This window comes from Plecotus auritus (assembly GCF_963455305.1).
Source record: "Plecotus auritus genome assembly, chromosome: 1".
Taxonomy (NCBI): domain Eukaryota; kingdom Metazoa; phylum Chordata; class Mammalia; order Chiroptera; family Vespertilionidae; genus Plecotus; species Plecotus auritus.
The window spans coordinates 159,393,650-159,409,253 of NC_137770.1; the positions used below are offsets into that span (position 1 = coordinate 159,393,650).

Consider the following 15,604-nt stretch of genomic DNA (forward strand, 5'->3'; position numbering starts at 1 on the left):
AATCTCAAAGAGCAGTATTATATTATTTAAATATATACCTCAACAAACAATATGGCTTAGTTTAAAGCTCTTAATACTTAATAAAGTGTGAAGTGTTTTTTTTCCTTTCATTCCTTGCTCTTGCACATGCTGATGTTATAGCTGAGGAGGATGTCCTTTTAATTGTACTCTCCCAACCATCACCACAGCACCTATGAACTCTAAATTTTATTGGAATAACTGATGTGAGCAACCAGTTCTGAGTGTGTTGTTTTTTCTTCCTTTTAACAGCTTTATTGAGATATTCACATCTCACACAATTTACCATTTTAAAGTGTACAGTTCAGTGGTTTTTAATATATTCATGGAATGGTACAATTATCACAGTCTAATTTTAGAACAATTTTGTTGCCCTGAAAAGAAATCTCATATGCATTAGCAATCACTCTCCTTACCCCTTCTTCAGTCTTTTGATTCATAAAAGAGAACATGCTTTCAAAATTTAAATGGCAAATTAGTGTTTTTTAAATTTTTTATTTAGAAATTCCATTAGGTTTTTAAATAGAAATTGGACAGTCTGTGTAATAAAAAGCCATGTTTAGACTGGTGTTGATAACATATATTCATTTGTTGCTCTTTACTAATGAGCAGGAGCATTATTTTTCTTCAGGCATTGGGAGAATCTTTAGGAAAAGGTGATGATCATAAAGATATGGACATCATTACCAAATTCCTTAAGGTATGTACTTTCAAGCTAAGAAAGGAGGACATTTTGGTTAGTTAAATATTTTTATGTTTTTGGATTGTTAAGAGTTGAAGTCTGGGAAAGGAAATCTCAATAAACATTTCTGGCATGTACATTGTTTATGATATTGCTATGTACTTGGATATAGAGGTTAATCAAAGACAGTATATTTCTTTCCTCTTGGCAGTTTAAAAAAAAACTGACTTATTAACGTAAACACAAAGAAAAGAATTACAGCAGTGGAATGAACAAGATGTTTGGGGAGTTCTACATTTTTTTAAAGCACTCTAGGAAGGAGTGTAGTGAGGGTAGAGTTCTAGAACCTTTTATGAGAGGTGATGACAGTAACAAAAGGAAAGAAGTAAGAAGACATTGGCAGTGATAAAAGCAAACACATCAGTAACCTTTTAGGGATTTCATTTCTCATTTCTACAGATAGCTGTTTATTCTTCCTATGATATGCTCATTCTATCTTCTCAGCATTTCTGTCTTTAGTATTTTAGGTAGAGTGTGTGCAAATCCCAGATTCATTTCAGCATTTAGTCATAAATTATTTGTGTTCAGGCCATGAGATTTAAATACAAGATATGCTTTTACTTGCATTTACAATTTAAATACAACATATTAGTCAAGATTCTGCATCGATTGAGGAAATGATAGGGAACCAGATAGGGCATGGGAACAGGGTAATATGAACTAAATTTTCTCTGAGAGTGACAGCCTGTCCTTATATAGGATTACACAGGGATTGCCACTAGGGGAGTATGTTCTCCTCAGCCTTCACTGTTTAACTGCCTCTAGAAGGGTGCTCTGTGTATAGGTAAACCCAACGGGCATTGCGGTAGTTTACCGAGGAGGGACAGGAGGGTATGGGTCATAGTTTCTTTTATTTCTTTTCCTTTTATTTCTTTCCTGCTCTTTTAGTTAGGCACTTTAGTGGGAATTTTTAATTGAATTATTGTCTCTACTATAAAAGTAGAAAGTCCAAATACTACAACAACATACTTGGGGGATTCATTAAATATCACAGCACATATGGTAATATGGCTGATGATCTAGGTAAACTTTATGTAATAAAAATGCAAATAAAAGTTTATTTCTATCAGATAGTTACTCAGGTAATATTTTTAGGGGAAAATGGATTATCTTTGAACTAGGAATATATAGAGAATAGGAAAGTTTATGAATTGCCAAAAGCACTTCTTCAAAACATATGACCGAATAAGCAGGTATAGTTCATCCATTAAATATTAGTGGATGGTATTGTAATCAGTTGAGAAATTTATTCTAAGGATGACAGTTAACTGTTTTGTGTGTCAGGGAACTTTAAATTTGTTCAACAACTGGATGGCATTGTAGTCTAATATTACCCATTCTTTCATTAGTTTCTTCTTGGTGTTTGGGCTAAAGAATTGAATGCCAGAGAAGATTATGTGAAGCGCAGTGTGCAGGGTAAACTGAACAGTGCTACTCAGAAACAGACCGAGTCCTATCTCAGACCCCTTTTCAGAAAGCTACGGAAAAGGGTAAGCTTTCTCAAAAAATGCTTTTATTAACTGATTTTTAAAAATAGAACATATAAAATTAGAATAAATGCAGTCTGTAACTACAGAGTAGCTTCCAAATTTAATTATGCTTTTTTTTCTTTTCCAGAATCTTCCTGCTGATATTAAAGAATCCATAACAGATATTATTAAATTCATGTTACAGAGAGAATATGTGAAGGTACATTATCATGCTGTGCGTTGGAAGTATGGTTATTTGTCTACATTGTGTACATTATATTTCATTTAGTTTGGGAGAGTTTTACATAGGAAACTGAAGAAGAAATGTAAAATGAATTAGTAGTTAAAAAACAAAAATCTTTTGCCCTGGTCAGTGTGGCTCAGTGGTAGAGTATTGGCCCACACAACGAAGGGTCTCGGGTTCGATTCCCAGTCAAGGGTACATACCTCCACTGCAGCCCTGGTCCTGGCACGTGCAGGAGGTAACTAATCGATGTGTCTCTCTCACATCAATGTTTCTCCCTCTCTCTTTCTCTCTCTCTTTCTCCATCCCTCCCTTTGAGTCTCTCTAAAAAATCAATGGAAAAATAGCCTCGGGTGAGGATTAACAACAAAACCTACCAAAACCAAAAACCTTTTATTTTCTTATGTATTGTCAGCTTTATTGTGGGGCACCCAATGTTAAACTTTCAGACCACACTGTATTTTTTGGTCATTTTTAAAATAGGTGTAAAAATTCTTAAGATCATGTACTGGATGTGGGCAAAGTACATTTCATGAGTGGGACAGAATTTAGAAATTTGTAGATTGTTGGTTATAGCTTGGAACAAATTTTCCCATAGAAACAATGCTGTGTAGCTATAAATACCGACTTAATTCGTAATATAGCTGAAGTGTTGTACTAATGATACAGTGGAATTTGACCACCCTTTATATATGTTTCTATGAGAAATGTTCCAAGTCAGACTCCTCGCGCTCATCTCCCCTGTTTCAGGACTGCAGCAGTAGCAGACCCCTTGTAGGGGAAGACTGTTCCCTTGTTTCAGTGTCTTTCCTCCTGGATGGGCTCTGGGAGGAGGTGGCATGGGGAAAGAGCTCTGGTGTCCAAGTGCTGCTGGGGCAGTTTAGAAAGGAGAGAGTGGAAGGCTGTCAGTTGGTGGAGGGGACCAAGAAGAGAAGGGCCTAGTGCACCAGTAAAGGACACTGCTTGGTGGGCCATAAGCTGAAGGTGAGGAGGGAGATTCAGGTGGCTGTGCCTCCTAAGCGAGTAGCAGGTAAGAATTTCAGTGCAGTTAGAGTGACAGTTCAGAACAGGAGACAGGCCCTGACAGAAATGTGGGAATGACATTGCTTATTTCTGTGCTCTGAGTATCTGTATTCACGAGAAGGGACCGCTGGCATTCCTGGGTGATTGGGTGGTCTCCTTGATCAGAGCCTCATGCTAATAAACCTAAGGTATTGTTTTTATTTCCTCTGTAGGAGAGCCAGTTAGTTTCATCAAAGAAAATGTTTTTGTTTTATGGCTATAAACTTTATTCTTGGGTAGTTTCTGTTAATTGCATGCTGCTTACTAAGGACTGCATTGGAATGGATGGTTAGGTCACATCACTGCAGAAAGAATTTAGATCACTTGCCTTTACTCTTGTTACATTTCTCATTCTCATATATGAGAATCAAGTGCAAGTTTATTTTGTGTAAACTACAGAAAGAACCAAGAAATAACCTATTTGGGCAGTTTTCTTTGGAAATTTAGGGAAACTAAATATTGGAAATTTTCAATTAATATCAAATATTAAAATTAACATACATGGGAATCAGTGATAAAAATGTATACACCCCCCCCAAAAAATGTATACACCCTTTTAAAATTAAGCTTTAAAAAAATTGAGAAGTTAGGCCAGTAATGGGTGGCAGGGGTTGCAGAGTGGGAGCAGGAGGTTGGTATGGGGGTGCTGCAGCGAGGGTTGTATGGCAGGGGTGTCCCCAGGTCCCCAACGCAGACCCCAGATGAACCCACAGTATTTTCCTTATGTGACTGGGTCCCTTATATAATTGGCAGTGACGCTTGCCCAGAGCCTAAGAGGATTATAACAGGTCAGGCGAACCGGGGAGTGGGACGGAGAAATGAGCAACCCCTTAGGCTAGAGATGAGGGAGACTTAAGGAGACCTCTTCTGCTGTAACTGTTAGCCCTGGTCGATGATGACAAGACCACTGCGCAATCTGAGTTCTGGAAACCAGATGATGGAGTGTGTTCGGACTGAGACTGGGCGAAAAAAGTAAAAAAATTTGAATAGAGCAAATTCAAATTTATCTTTAGGGTAGAAATGATCTTTCAGTTAACCTATTTGTAGTACCTGATTTTTAAAAAAATCAACACCACATATCAAACACAAAGGTGCTTGATGTTTTTAAATTAAAATCTCTGAGGCCTGGCTATGTAGGCTTCTCTGAGACCCTCAGTCTTTTAGAATTTAACTGCTTTCTATTTTGTTTTACTACTTCTTTCCCTCTTCACAAATCGCCAGGCTTGGTTTAGAAAAGGAGCCATTTGTCTTCACTGGTTTCTGTCTTTATATTTTGTAGCTTTTATTTTAAGGTTCTTGCCAGGTGGGAAGTTTGGAGGGCCACTCTCATCCTTTAGCTATTTGACTCATGGGTCAGTATTTAATCTCTGTTTACACATCTGCCATGGGCCTTATACCCTGTATAACAGTCCTAGCGTGCAGAGCTCCCACTGCTCTCAGTTCTGATTGCTGTTCAGGGAGTGGACATAGTTTCAGGTTGGATTATGGAAAACTAGTTAGCCTCTGTCTTCTGTGTGACCACCTGTTGAGAAGACTAGGTTGAAAGGAGATCCACACTAGAGTTTCTGTCAGTACATCAAATTACCTACCTGATAATTCCAGATCTGAAATGCATCAACTGTCAGTGCACAGAGGCTGCAGAGGAATGTTTGTCTTTTTACTCACAAGGTTAGCTTTGGTTTCTGTTTTTCCATGGACATTTGTGGCCTGGGCAGGACAGTCAGTCATTCCATATTTTAATTTCTTTTGTTTGAATAAGGAGGATGGTAATATTTTCAACATGCTTAAGAAATGGATGAAAATTACAGCATCAAAAGTTGTGAAATACTTGAAATAAAAATTTGGACCAATACATTATTTCTGCTTTTCTGATCTCTTCTTAATCTTTCTTTCTAGGCTAATGATGCTTATCTTCAGATGGCCATTGGAAATGCCCCTTGGCCCATTGGTGTCACTATGGTTGGTATCCATGCCAGAACGGGTAGGGAAAAGATTTTCTCCAAGCATGTTGCACATGTTTTAAATGATGAAACACAGCGGAAATATATTCAGGTAAGCAGTTTGGATGGAAAGGACATTTCTCTGGAGGTTAACATTCTCCAATTCCAAAGCAAATAGGATATAGCATGATAGGATTTAAGTTCATTTCTTTTTGTTTAAATATTTTTATTGATTTTAGAGAGGAAATGAGAGGAAGAGAGATAGAAACATCAATGATGAGAGAGAATCAATGATCGGCTGCCTCTTGCACGCCCTGGACTGGGGATCGAACCCGCAACCCGGCCATGTGTCCTTGACCGGAATTGAACCCGGGACCCTTCAGTCCGCAGGCCGACGCTCCATCCACTGAGCCAAACCAGCCAGGGCTTAAGTTCATTTCTTATAAATACTTGTGATTAAGACATCTTCACTGAATAAAATAAAAACTTTTAAAGTTTCATATATGATGCAAGAGGGGTACAGGGTTATGCTTTTAGTTACCTTAGCATTGAAATAAGACTATTGCAGTTTGCTTTACAAGTTTAGTGATGAGCAGTAAATTTAGAGTATTTTGCAATCTTGTTATTTTTAAGGTAGATTTAACATCTACTAGGATAAAGGGTCTAAATAGTATAAATTTGGCCTTAATGAACTTAATTTTTAAGTGACATATAACAACAATACTTCTCTACACAAATAACTTTAAAGTGTTTATAGTTTATTTTCTAAGTTGTATATACCTCACATGAACTCATGTGCACTGTTACTGGTTCAGTTTTTCTTTGTAGTGGGAAAAATCAACTCTTTTCTTAGCATTTGCCAAGTTGTCAAGAATCCCAGGTTGTATCTGTGTAATGGCTTTTGCTGGATGTTAATTCTAAAACTTGAAGATGATATTCTGAAAGTTTACTTAAAATTTAAAATTCACTTAAAATGCATAAAGTGCTTTCAAATCTATGCCAGAGAACAATTATTACCATATTCATGGATTATTTTTTCTGTTTGTATTTCAATTCCAAGTGATAAATGTTCATTTGTGTTAGGCCTTATTCACATATATTAGCATTTTAAAAGCTTGTTTGGCTCAGTGGATAGAGTGTAGGCCTGCTGACTGAAGGGTCCTGGGTTCGATTCCAGTCAAGAGCACATGCCTGGGTTGCAGGCTTGATCCCTAGTAGGGGGTATGCAGGAGACAGCTGATCAATGATTCTCTCTCATCATTGATGTTTCTATCTCTCTCTCCCTCTTCCTTCCTCTCTGAAATCAATAAAAATATATTTTTTTAAAAATGATTTCAATCTGATTCCCTGATATGTAGAATTTGTAGAGTTCAAATATACTTACGAAAATTTTAGGACATTTTCATTTATTCAAATAACCACCAGTGACTGAATTGAAGGCAAAAAGCTTTTAGTTAGGAAAAAAAGGTTTTGGGCTTTACCAATAGAAAACAATTCCAATGATTAAATTTGCTTAGTTTGTTCAGCTATACACTGGTCAGAGCAATAGTGTAAGAGTTCATATAATTAGATTAATTGTCTTAATTAAAGAGCATCTCTTTTTTAAATAATGGTACATCCCCAGAAACTGTTTTTTAAAAAGTATACCTAGTATTTATTTATTTATTTGTTTATTTGAGCCAAACTGATGACATATGATGGAGAGCAAAATCTCAAATGTTAAGTGACCATTACCCACTTACTTGTTCATCCATTTTAACTACTACCTTCTCATTAAAAAAAAATTCTTTTTGTCCCCAACATGGTTAGGGAAAATGGCAAACATACTATATCTGAACTTTGGGAAGGTGTTTGACCTAAACCCAGTAATATTTTTGTCGACAGATCTAGACATGACAGACAGTATAGTCAGATGACTTATAGCTTGTTAAGTGAAGAAAGCCATGTCTACTTTGGTGCATGCTAGTAACATACACCATTAGTTCTTAGTGACCTCAGTACTGTCCCGGTCAACATTTTAATGACTAATTCAGATGATTATACAGAGAGGTATATTTATCAGATTTGTAGATAGCAAGAAGCTAAAAGGGATAAGGTGTGTGCTAAGGTAGAAAAGAAATTGTTGTTGTAAAAATTCTTGACAGACTGAAGAAAAGGACAGATTGCATAAATAAATTTGGATCCAATAACCTAGTTTCTCAAGCATATATATGATATGAGCATTGTATAAGAGGAAAAATTGGGGAATTTAGGGGCTATAAATATAAAATTAGTAATATGATATGGCCACTGTAAAGCCTAATGATAGCTTATGTTACATTATTATACATAATAATTTACTGTTGGTTCCACAAGTTAAGAATATAGTTCACTATTATACCCCCAGAGTATGGTGGGTGCTCACTGAATATTTGCGGTTGAATGAATACTCTGTAGAACAATGCATAGAAATAATTTATATTTGTGTTATCTCCTTATTATGGGACCAAAGAGATTTTTCAGGAATTTTTGTTATGATTTGTTTTATTATTTTGAGCTTAAGAGTTGTTTGAATACTTAGGTAATTACAGAGTAATTAAGAGTTCTAAATGTTTGATGATGTTTCAGGTACCTGTTATTCACATATATTAGCATTTTAAAAAATGATTTCAAGGTGTTTCTTTTATCCTTCCTCCTTAGATTCCAGATATGCTCTTCTGGTGCTGGGTTGTGAAGTTATAGCCACACTAGAGGCCCGGTGCACAGATTTGTGCACCGGTGGGGTCCCTCGGCCTGGCCTTTGGGAATCGGGCCAAAACCAGCACTCCAACATTCTCCGAGGGGCCCCGGATTACGAGAGTGCAGTTCTTGGGTGATGCACCCTGGAATCAGGCTCCCTCCTCTCTGGTTACGGGTGCATCACCCGAGAACCACAGTTGCCAAGTCACCACAGCTGGGCAGCTCCTGCATTGAGCATCTGCCCCCTGGTGATCATTGCACATCATAGCTACCAGTTGGACGGTTGCTTAGGCTTTTATATATATACTAGAGGCCTGGTGTACGAATTTGTGCATGGGTGGGGTCCCTTGGCCTGGGTGGCCATTGGAGCCTATTGGGGCCATCTCGCCCAGACTTGGGGGAGGGACTATGGGAGGTTGGTTGGCAGCGGGGAGGGACTGCGGGAGGTTGGCTGGCTGCACTGATCAGGGACAACTGGGGCTGGCCGGCTTGGGGGTAGGGATCGCGGGAGGTTGGAAGGCCATGGGAGGTTGGCTGTGGGAGCGCACTGACCACCAGGGGGCAGCTCCTGCATTGAGCATGTACCCCCTGGTGGTCAGTGTGCGTCATAGCGACCAGTTGACTGGTCTTAATGGTCACTTAGGCTTTTATATATATAGATAGATACTCTGCTTTTCCACTAGGTCATGTAGCTCTTTCTTCTTTTAAGAACAGAAAATTAATTTGGGGGTAATACTAATTAAGTATCAGGCTATTCAATATCTAATATAGGCCTGAACATAGTCAACCAATGGATTTCATTAGTCTTGTTATTGTGATAGAAATTGGGTGATTTTAATTTTTGTGAACCAAACTGAGAAACCTTAAAATAATTTGTGCCAAAAATGGCATTGGAGGTAATTAAAATTAAGTGCTGCTGTCCTTGCTAGATATTATTTTTAATGACTAATCAATATTCCTGTAGATACATAGATTTCAGTAAGACATTTGACAATGGTTCTCCTTGCAAATAAGAACATTTGCAGGCTGGTAGATAAAATAGTTAATAGGATTCATTGCTGGTTGCAGAAGTCTTCCCAGAACTATTCTATTTTGCATGACTTAGAACTGGTGGATGAGAAAGTTAAAAGGAATAACTGAAAACGGAATGCCAACTAAGGGTTTTAAAAGATCACAGACTGAAGGATGAGTTGCAACAGACTGAAAGAATTTTAAGAATGACGGTTCTTGTCATCAGGTGTAATTATCACTATAAAGTTATAGAGTAGAGAATAACTGGCCTAATTGCAGAAGAGATAGAAAGCACTTGAAATTTGTGAGGTCATGGGAATTTGTGGTGTGTATTGTAGTTGTCTAAAAAGAACTGAAGGCCATGGTAACACAGATGCCAAAGGTATAGAACAAAGGCCGTGCAGTAGCATAATACTGAATTCTGCAAGATTGGCCAGATCACATTTGGAATGTTGTACTCAGTTTTTACACTATTAAAATGTTTTTATTGTGTAGTATCTCGTGCATACAAAAGAACACATGTATTATGTAAGTTAAAAGTAAACAAAACATATCTAAAGGCCTTGCCCTGCCGGAGTGGCTCAGCTCAGTTGGTTGAGCATAGTCCTGTCCATCGAAAGGTCGAATCCCATTCAGGGAACATACCTAGGTTGTGGGTTTGATCCTTGGTCAGGTGTGTACAGAAGGCAACCAACTGATGTATCTCTTTCTCTCTTTCCCTCCCCTTCCCTTTCCTCTCTCTAAGCATGTCCTTGTGTGGGGATTTTAAAAATAAATAAATAAATAAATAAAGGCCTAGTTTAAGAAATAGAACATTTTGATGTTCATGGATCTGTATTTTCCTTCTGTACTCCAGAAGTAACCATTATCTTGAATTTATGTTTGCTTTTTCTTTTTTCATATATTTTTATTGATTATGGAGAGGAAGGGAGAAGGAGAGAGAGAGAGAAACATCAATGATGAGAATCATTGATTGGCTGCCTCCTGCACATTCCCTACTGGGAATTGAGCCTGCAACCCAGGCATGTGTCCTGACCTGGAATGGAACCATGGCCTCCTGGATCATAGGTCTACACTTAACCATTGAGCCACACCAGCCTGGCTTGTCTTGCTTTTTCAAAAATAATCCTGCCATGTTATATCTGTATTTCTAAGCAATATATTATTTTTTTCTTGTTTTTGAGTTTTATTAAAATGCTATTATATTGTATGGAGCCTTTGCCACTTGTTGTTTTTTTTTTTAAAGCATTTTTTTAATTGATTTCAGAGAGGAAGGGAGATGGAGAGAAAGATAGAAACATCAATGATGAGAGTCATTGATCGGCTGCCTCTGGCATGCCCCACACTGGGGATCGAACCTGCAACTCAGGCATGTGCCATTGACCGGAATTGAACCCGGGACCCTTTAGTCCGCAGGCCGATGCTCTATCAATTGAGCCAAACCGGCTAGGGTGCCACTTGCTGTTTACATTCAGTATTATTTCTAAGATTTACGTCTAGCAGTTGTTTTCAACCAGAATTCCCAATCTGGACCACAAACACAGATGATGATTTGACTGCCTATTTTCTTTTAAAATGTTTTTATTGATCTTAGAGAGGAAGGGAGAAGCATAGAGTGATAGAAACATCATTGATTGGCTACCTCTTGCATGTCTCCTACTGGAGATTGAGCCTGAAACTCGGGCACGTGTCCTGACTGGGAATCAAACCAGCAATCTCTTGGTTCATGGGTTGATGCTCAACCACTAAGCCCCACCAGCTGGGCATGCCTATTATGTTTTTTAAAGATGGTACATATGTAGCACCCTTTAGATACACAGGAAAGGAGCTGTCTCATTACGTACAATGGATGCTTTATGCTAGGCAGTGGGGCTTAATTCTCTACTGGAACCTGGTGGAGAAGGGCTGAGCTGATTCATGTAGGTCTAGTTAATTCATTTTGACTGCTGTAAAATGTTCCATTTGTGAGCATACTTTTTCATCTGTTCTCCTATGATGGACATTTGGGTTATTTCCAGTTCTTTTGCTATTATTGTTGTTATTGTGAACAATCCTGCTATGACCATCTTATACATATCTCTGGGTATACATACATGAATAAACATTTCTCTAATTATACATCTGAGTGGTATTACTGGGGACTGCCATATTTTATTTTATTTATTAAAATTATTTTGATTAATTCTGTTTTTAAATATTTTTTAAAATTGTTTTTAAAGAGAGGAGTATGGGAAGAGAGAGAGAGAGAGAGAGAGAGGCAGACAACGATGTTTAAGAGAAACATCAATTAGTTGCCTCCCATACCCTGACTGGGGATCGAACACACAACCTGGGTATGTGCCCTGACTCGGGATTGAACCAGCAACCATTCAGTGCTTGGGGTGACGCTAAACCAACCGAGCCACACTGCCACATTTTAATGGGGATATTGGTAAACAGGAGTGAGTATAGGACATTTAAGAAAAGTTTAACTGTATCATAACCAACCTTTATTTTCTTAGGGATTGAAGAGGTTAATGACGATTTGCCAGAAGCACTTTCCTACTGATCCATCAAAATGTGTGGAGTATAATGCACTGTGAGATCTGTGTATAATGTGAAGATAAGAATAAGAAACTTAAGGGAGCATGATATGGACTTCTGGAATTTCCAATAGGAATGAAGGAAGAAGAAAACTGGAGTTTCTAGACTCTGGGTTCTACCTAATGCAACTCTTGGTTTTAAGAACTGTCTTGGCTCTCATATCACATCTGACTGCATACTGATTTGTGTCTTGCTTTTATTTTAAATAATTGAAAAGCTAAGTTCTAACAGACTCTTCCCCATAATTTAAATGTGTAAACAGTGGTCACAGAAGGAGGTTTAAAATGACTCTTTCCCTCTAGACCTGAAAGTTGCAGTTAGATTATTAAAAAGGAACATTTGAGGATGAACTTAAATGTTTCTGTATAATATGAATTTTACATTGTCTTTTATGTCATATTTTTAGAAAATATTTTTATATATTTCAACAAAAATATGGAACCATTTAATGAAACTTATAGTCCTTAAATGTTTCTTGCAATAGAACTTGAATGTAAATGTTATGACTGTTTACTCAAATGTTATTTTTCTTGCATTTCAAAGCTTGCTTTTATCTTTTAATGAATGTAAATTTCATATATGTCATCTCTTGGAACAGATAGAATTAACAGGAAATAGAAATTTGAAAATCAAAGATAGACCCACAGAAGTTCAAACTAAACCACAGTGTATAGAGGTCAAGGTGGGAAATGGACTGTCAAGCCAGCCAAGAATGGGGACATTTTGATGCTTCTGGTTCTTCCTAGAATAAGACTACCTGTAAGTTTCATCCTCATGAGACCTGGGGTGGACTGCTACTCCTGGCTCCATCCCTCTAAGCAGCAGAGAAGGGTGCCATCATATTCACTGCCTGAGACAGTAGGTCCTGGGTCTGATTTCAACAAATGAGAACTTCTGAATCTTGTAGTGTCATACCCAGAGAATTGTGATGAATCACTGTGCCTGGGGAGTTGAGAGGGCTCAGTTAATAGAGGAAAGTTGGTAATAAAATGTTAGCAGACCAGGTGGAGAGGCGGTACCAGATAGTGGTAAGAGTGGGGCTCTGTCTGAACTCAGAACTTCTAGCTTCAAATTTTAGCTCTCCACCTGACTGAATGACTGTGAGTGAGTAACAATCTTTCTGAGTCTCAGTTTCCTTATCGGTAAGTAGTAGTTAGTAATAGTAGTCCATGCCTCCTGGCATCGTTGTTGTGTTGTAAGTAAAAAAAAAAAAAAATGCTTGGTACACTGCCTGGCAAATAAGAGCTCAGTCAACATTAGTCCTTATTATTAGAGTGAAGCCAAAGTAGCTGTCATGAACCCTGTGGTTAAGGGCAGTGTGTGTTCACATAATGTAACAGTGGTGGTGGTAGCAGCAGCTATGGTAATAGAAACTTTGCACATTTACTATATGCAGGCTCTGTGGTGCTCCCAGTTAGCCAGCTCTGTGCTTACAAGAATAGAAAATATGGGAGCTAGAGTCAGCTGAGTAGGTAAGTGGATGTAGCTTCACAGCCACTTATTCGGGCCCCTCTGGGGAAGGCTTGAAAGCTGGTTTTGGCTACTTGTGGTCCGTGCCTGGGCTTGATTGTTTCTGCTGGTTACTTGCATGGATGGTGGCTGAGGCCTACTGTGCTAGATTGAATCAGGTTCCTCATCCCCCAACCCATCCCACTTCCCATTCTGGACACTGTTTCTTAGACTTCCCTAAAATAAGGCAATCTAGACCAGGGATTTTTCAGCAATCTAGCCTCAGCACACTGGTGTGCTGCAAGAACTTTTAAAACATGCAGTACCTGACTAGTTAGAGCACTGATCTCTTTTCTCTTAGATTGTCGAGTAAAAAAAGACAGTCAGCACAACAATAGCTGTTCAGTATGAATGAATCAAATTAATACCTATTTCTTGGTCAGATCGACAAAACATATTTTTGTGTGTGCTACAGAATTTTAGTAGTTTATGTGCCATAAGATGAAAAAGGTTAAAAATCGCTGATCTAGACTTTTGCTATGTAGTCATATTGTATAGGACTTGTTTATAAATATTGTTGACTGAATACTCCCACATTACCTTTTTTTTTAAAAAAATATATTTTTTTGATTTTTTACAGAGATGAAGGGAGAGGGATAGAGAGTTAGAAACATCGATGAGAGAGAAACATCAATCAGCTGCCTCCTGCACACCTTCCACTGGGGATGTGCCCGCAACCAAGGTACATGCCCTTGACCGGAATTGAACCTGGGACCCCCCAGTCTGCAGGCCAACGCTCTATCCACTAAGCCAAATCAGTTAGGGCTCCCACATTACTTTTTGTTTATTCACCAGGCCACACACAGCATGGCAGTCAGTTAATTTCGCGTTCCTTCCTTTTCGTTAGTTAATAGGCCACATAAAGAAGAAACCACATCACATGACAGCAGTACCTTCTAAAATTGATCAGTATGGATAAATAGTTGTAACATATTCTACTGGGCTGTGAATGTCAACCATTTTTGGCTTGGTTAGAGGGGGGCAGGTTCGAACTTGTAGATCCCTCAAAGAAAAGTTTTCCATTTCCCTGAAACTAAAGATTTCAGATGACTACAAATATCATATGGGTATATTAAAAGAAAGACCTCTTACATTCTCTGAATCATAAAAATTGTAGTTTAGCAGTTACTACATATTGTTCTTGGCTCTTTCTAAAATAATGAAGACATATCTTAAAATTAATCACAATCCTGAAATAACTATATTCTTCCCCTTCTTCTTCCCCACCTCCTCAGACTCATATCCAAAGAAGTTGTTTCTTAATTCAAATTTAAACACTGATTTCCCCTCAAAAGCCAATATTCTACATTTCCTAGGAAGGAGTATTCTTGTCAACTGTAAAGACTGAGCAGTATTTTTCAGCATTTCAGGACAGAGCCTGTGGCAATCTAGAAGTCATGGCTGTGACTTCAGTTTTTGGGGAAAATAAAGCTGAGGTCAAAGATAGTTGACACATATATATATAGAGAGAGAGCCATCCACTTCTTGTAGGAAGAAGGGGGAGGTCCTGAGAGTCCAGAGCAAGGAAGGAAGCTGTCACTAATAAGAGACGTTAGGGATTTGCTGTGGGCTCTGAACCCTCAGAATTGGAGGAATGGGAAATAGGACTGATAGCAGTACATTTTTAAAGATATGTTTTATTGATTTCAAATGAGGAAGCCTGTCCATAGAGGGAAAGAGGAAGAACCAAGACAAGCAGCATAGAAGCCATCTATAAGAAAACTGCCAGTCAGGGTAGGCTGACTGTAAATTATGTAAAGCAAGATTAAGCAAGGTATTCTAAAATAAATGGGAGGTCATGTAAAATTAAAAGACTACTATATCATGATAAATTTTTCAAAGTGAACATCTCCCAAGTAACTAGCACCCAAGTAAGGCAAGATAATGTTATTAGCACCCCAGAAATCTTTCATACCTCTTTCTAGTCATAGCCATGTTTGTTGTTAATCCTTACCTGAGGATAGTCTTTCATTGATTTTTAGAGAGTGTGTGGCAGGGAGGGGGAGAGATGAGAGAGAAACATTGATGCGAGAGAGACACATCAACTGGCTGCCTCCCAACCAGGGCCAGGGATTGAACCTGCAACCTGAGACATGTGCCCTTGACCAGAAGGGAAGCTGAAACCCTTCAGTCCAAAGACCGATGCTCTATCCACTGAGCCAAACTGGCTAGGGCATCATAGCCATGGTTTTGATTAAGCTCACAGGTTAATACACAGCACTTTAAAAAGGAGCCATAAGTATATATGTTAGAGTAGTAAGTAGAGATACATACAAAGGGCTACTCTAAATGGACAAATAGAACCTGG

The 15,604-nt window shown here is 38.3% G+C and overlaps 1 protein-coding gene across 2 annotated transcripts in view; it reads left to right on the forward strand.

Moving 5' to 3' along the window:
- The window catches only part of LOC308249024 (pre-mRNA-splicing factor 18), a 40,739-nt gene extending 26,920 nt beyond the window's left edge, over nt 1-13,819 (forward strand). Inside the window, exons 7-11 of one of the 2 annotated variants that reach the window (XM_080669606.1) lie at nt 650-718; nt 2,110-2,250; nt 2,378-2,449; nt 5,432-5,587; nt 11,706-13,607. In XM_080669606.1, the coding sequence (XP_080525732.1) occupies nt 650-718; nt 2,110-2,250; nt 2,378-2,449; nt 5,432-5,587; nt 11,706-11,786 (519 nt within the window). In that variant the 3' untranslated portion in view covers nt 11,787-13,607. Of the gene's footprint in view, nt 1-649; nt 719-2,109; nt 2,251-2,377; nt 2,450-5,431; nt 5,588-11,705 lie in introns of both variants that reach the window. The other variant, XM_080669607.1, reaches the window with a different exon arrangement.
- Nucleotides 13,820-15,604: the final 1,785 nt, after the last annotated feature.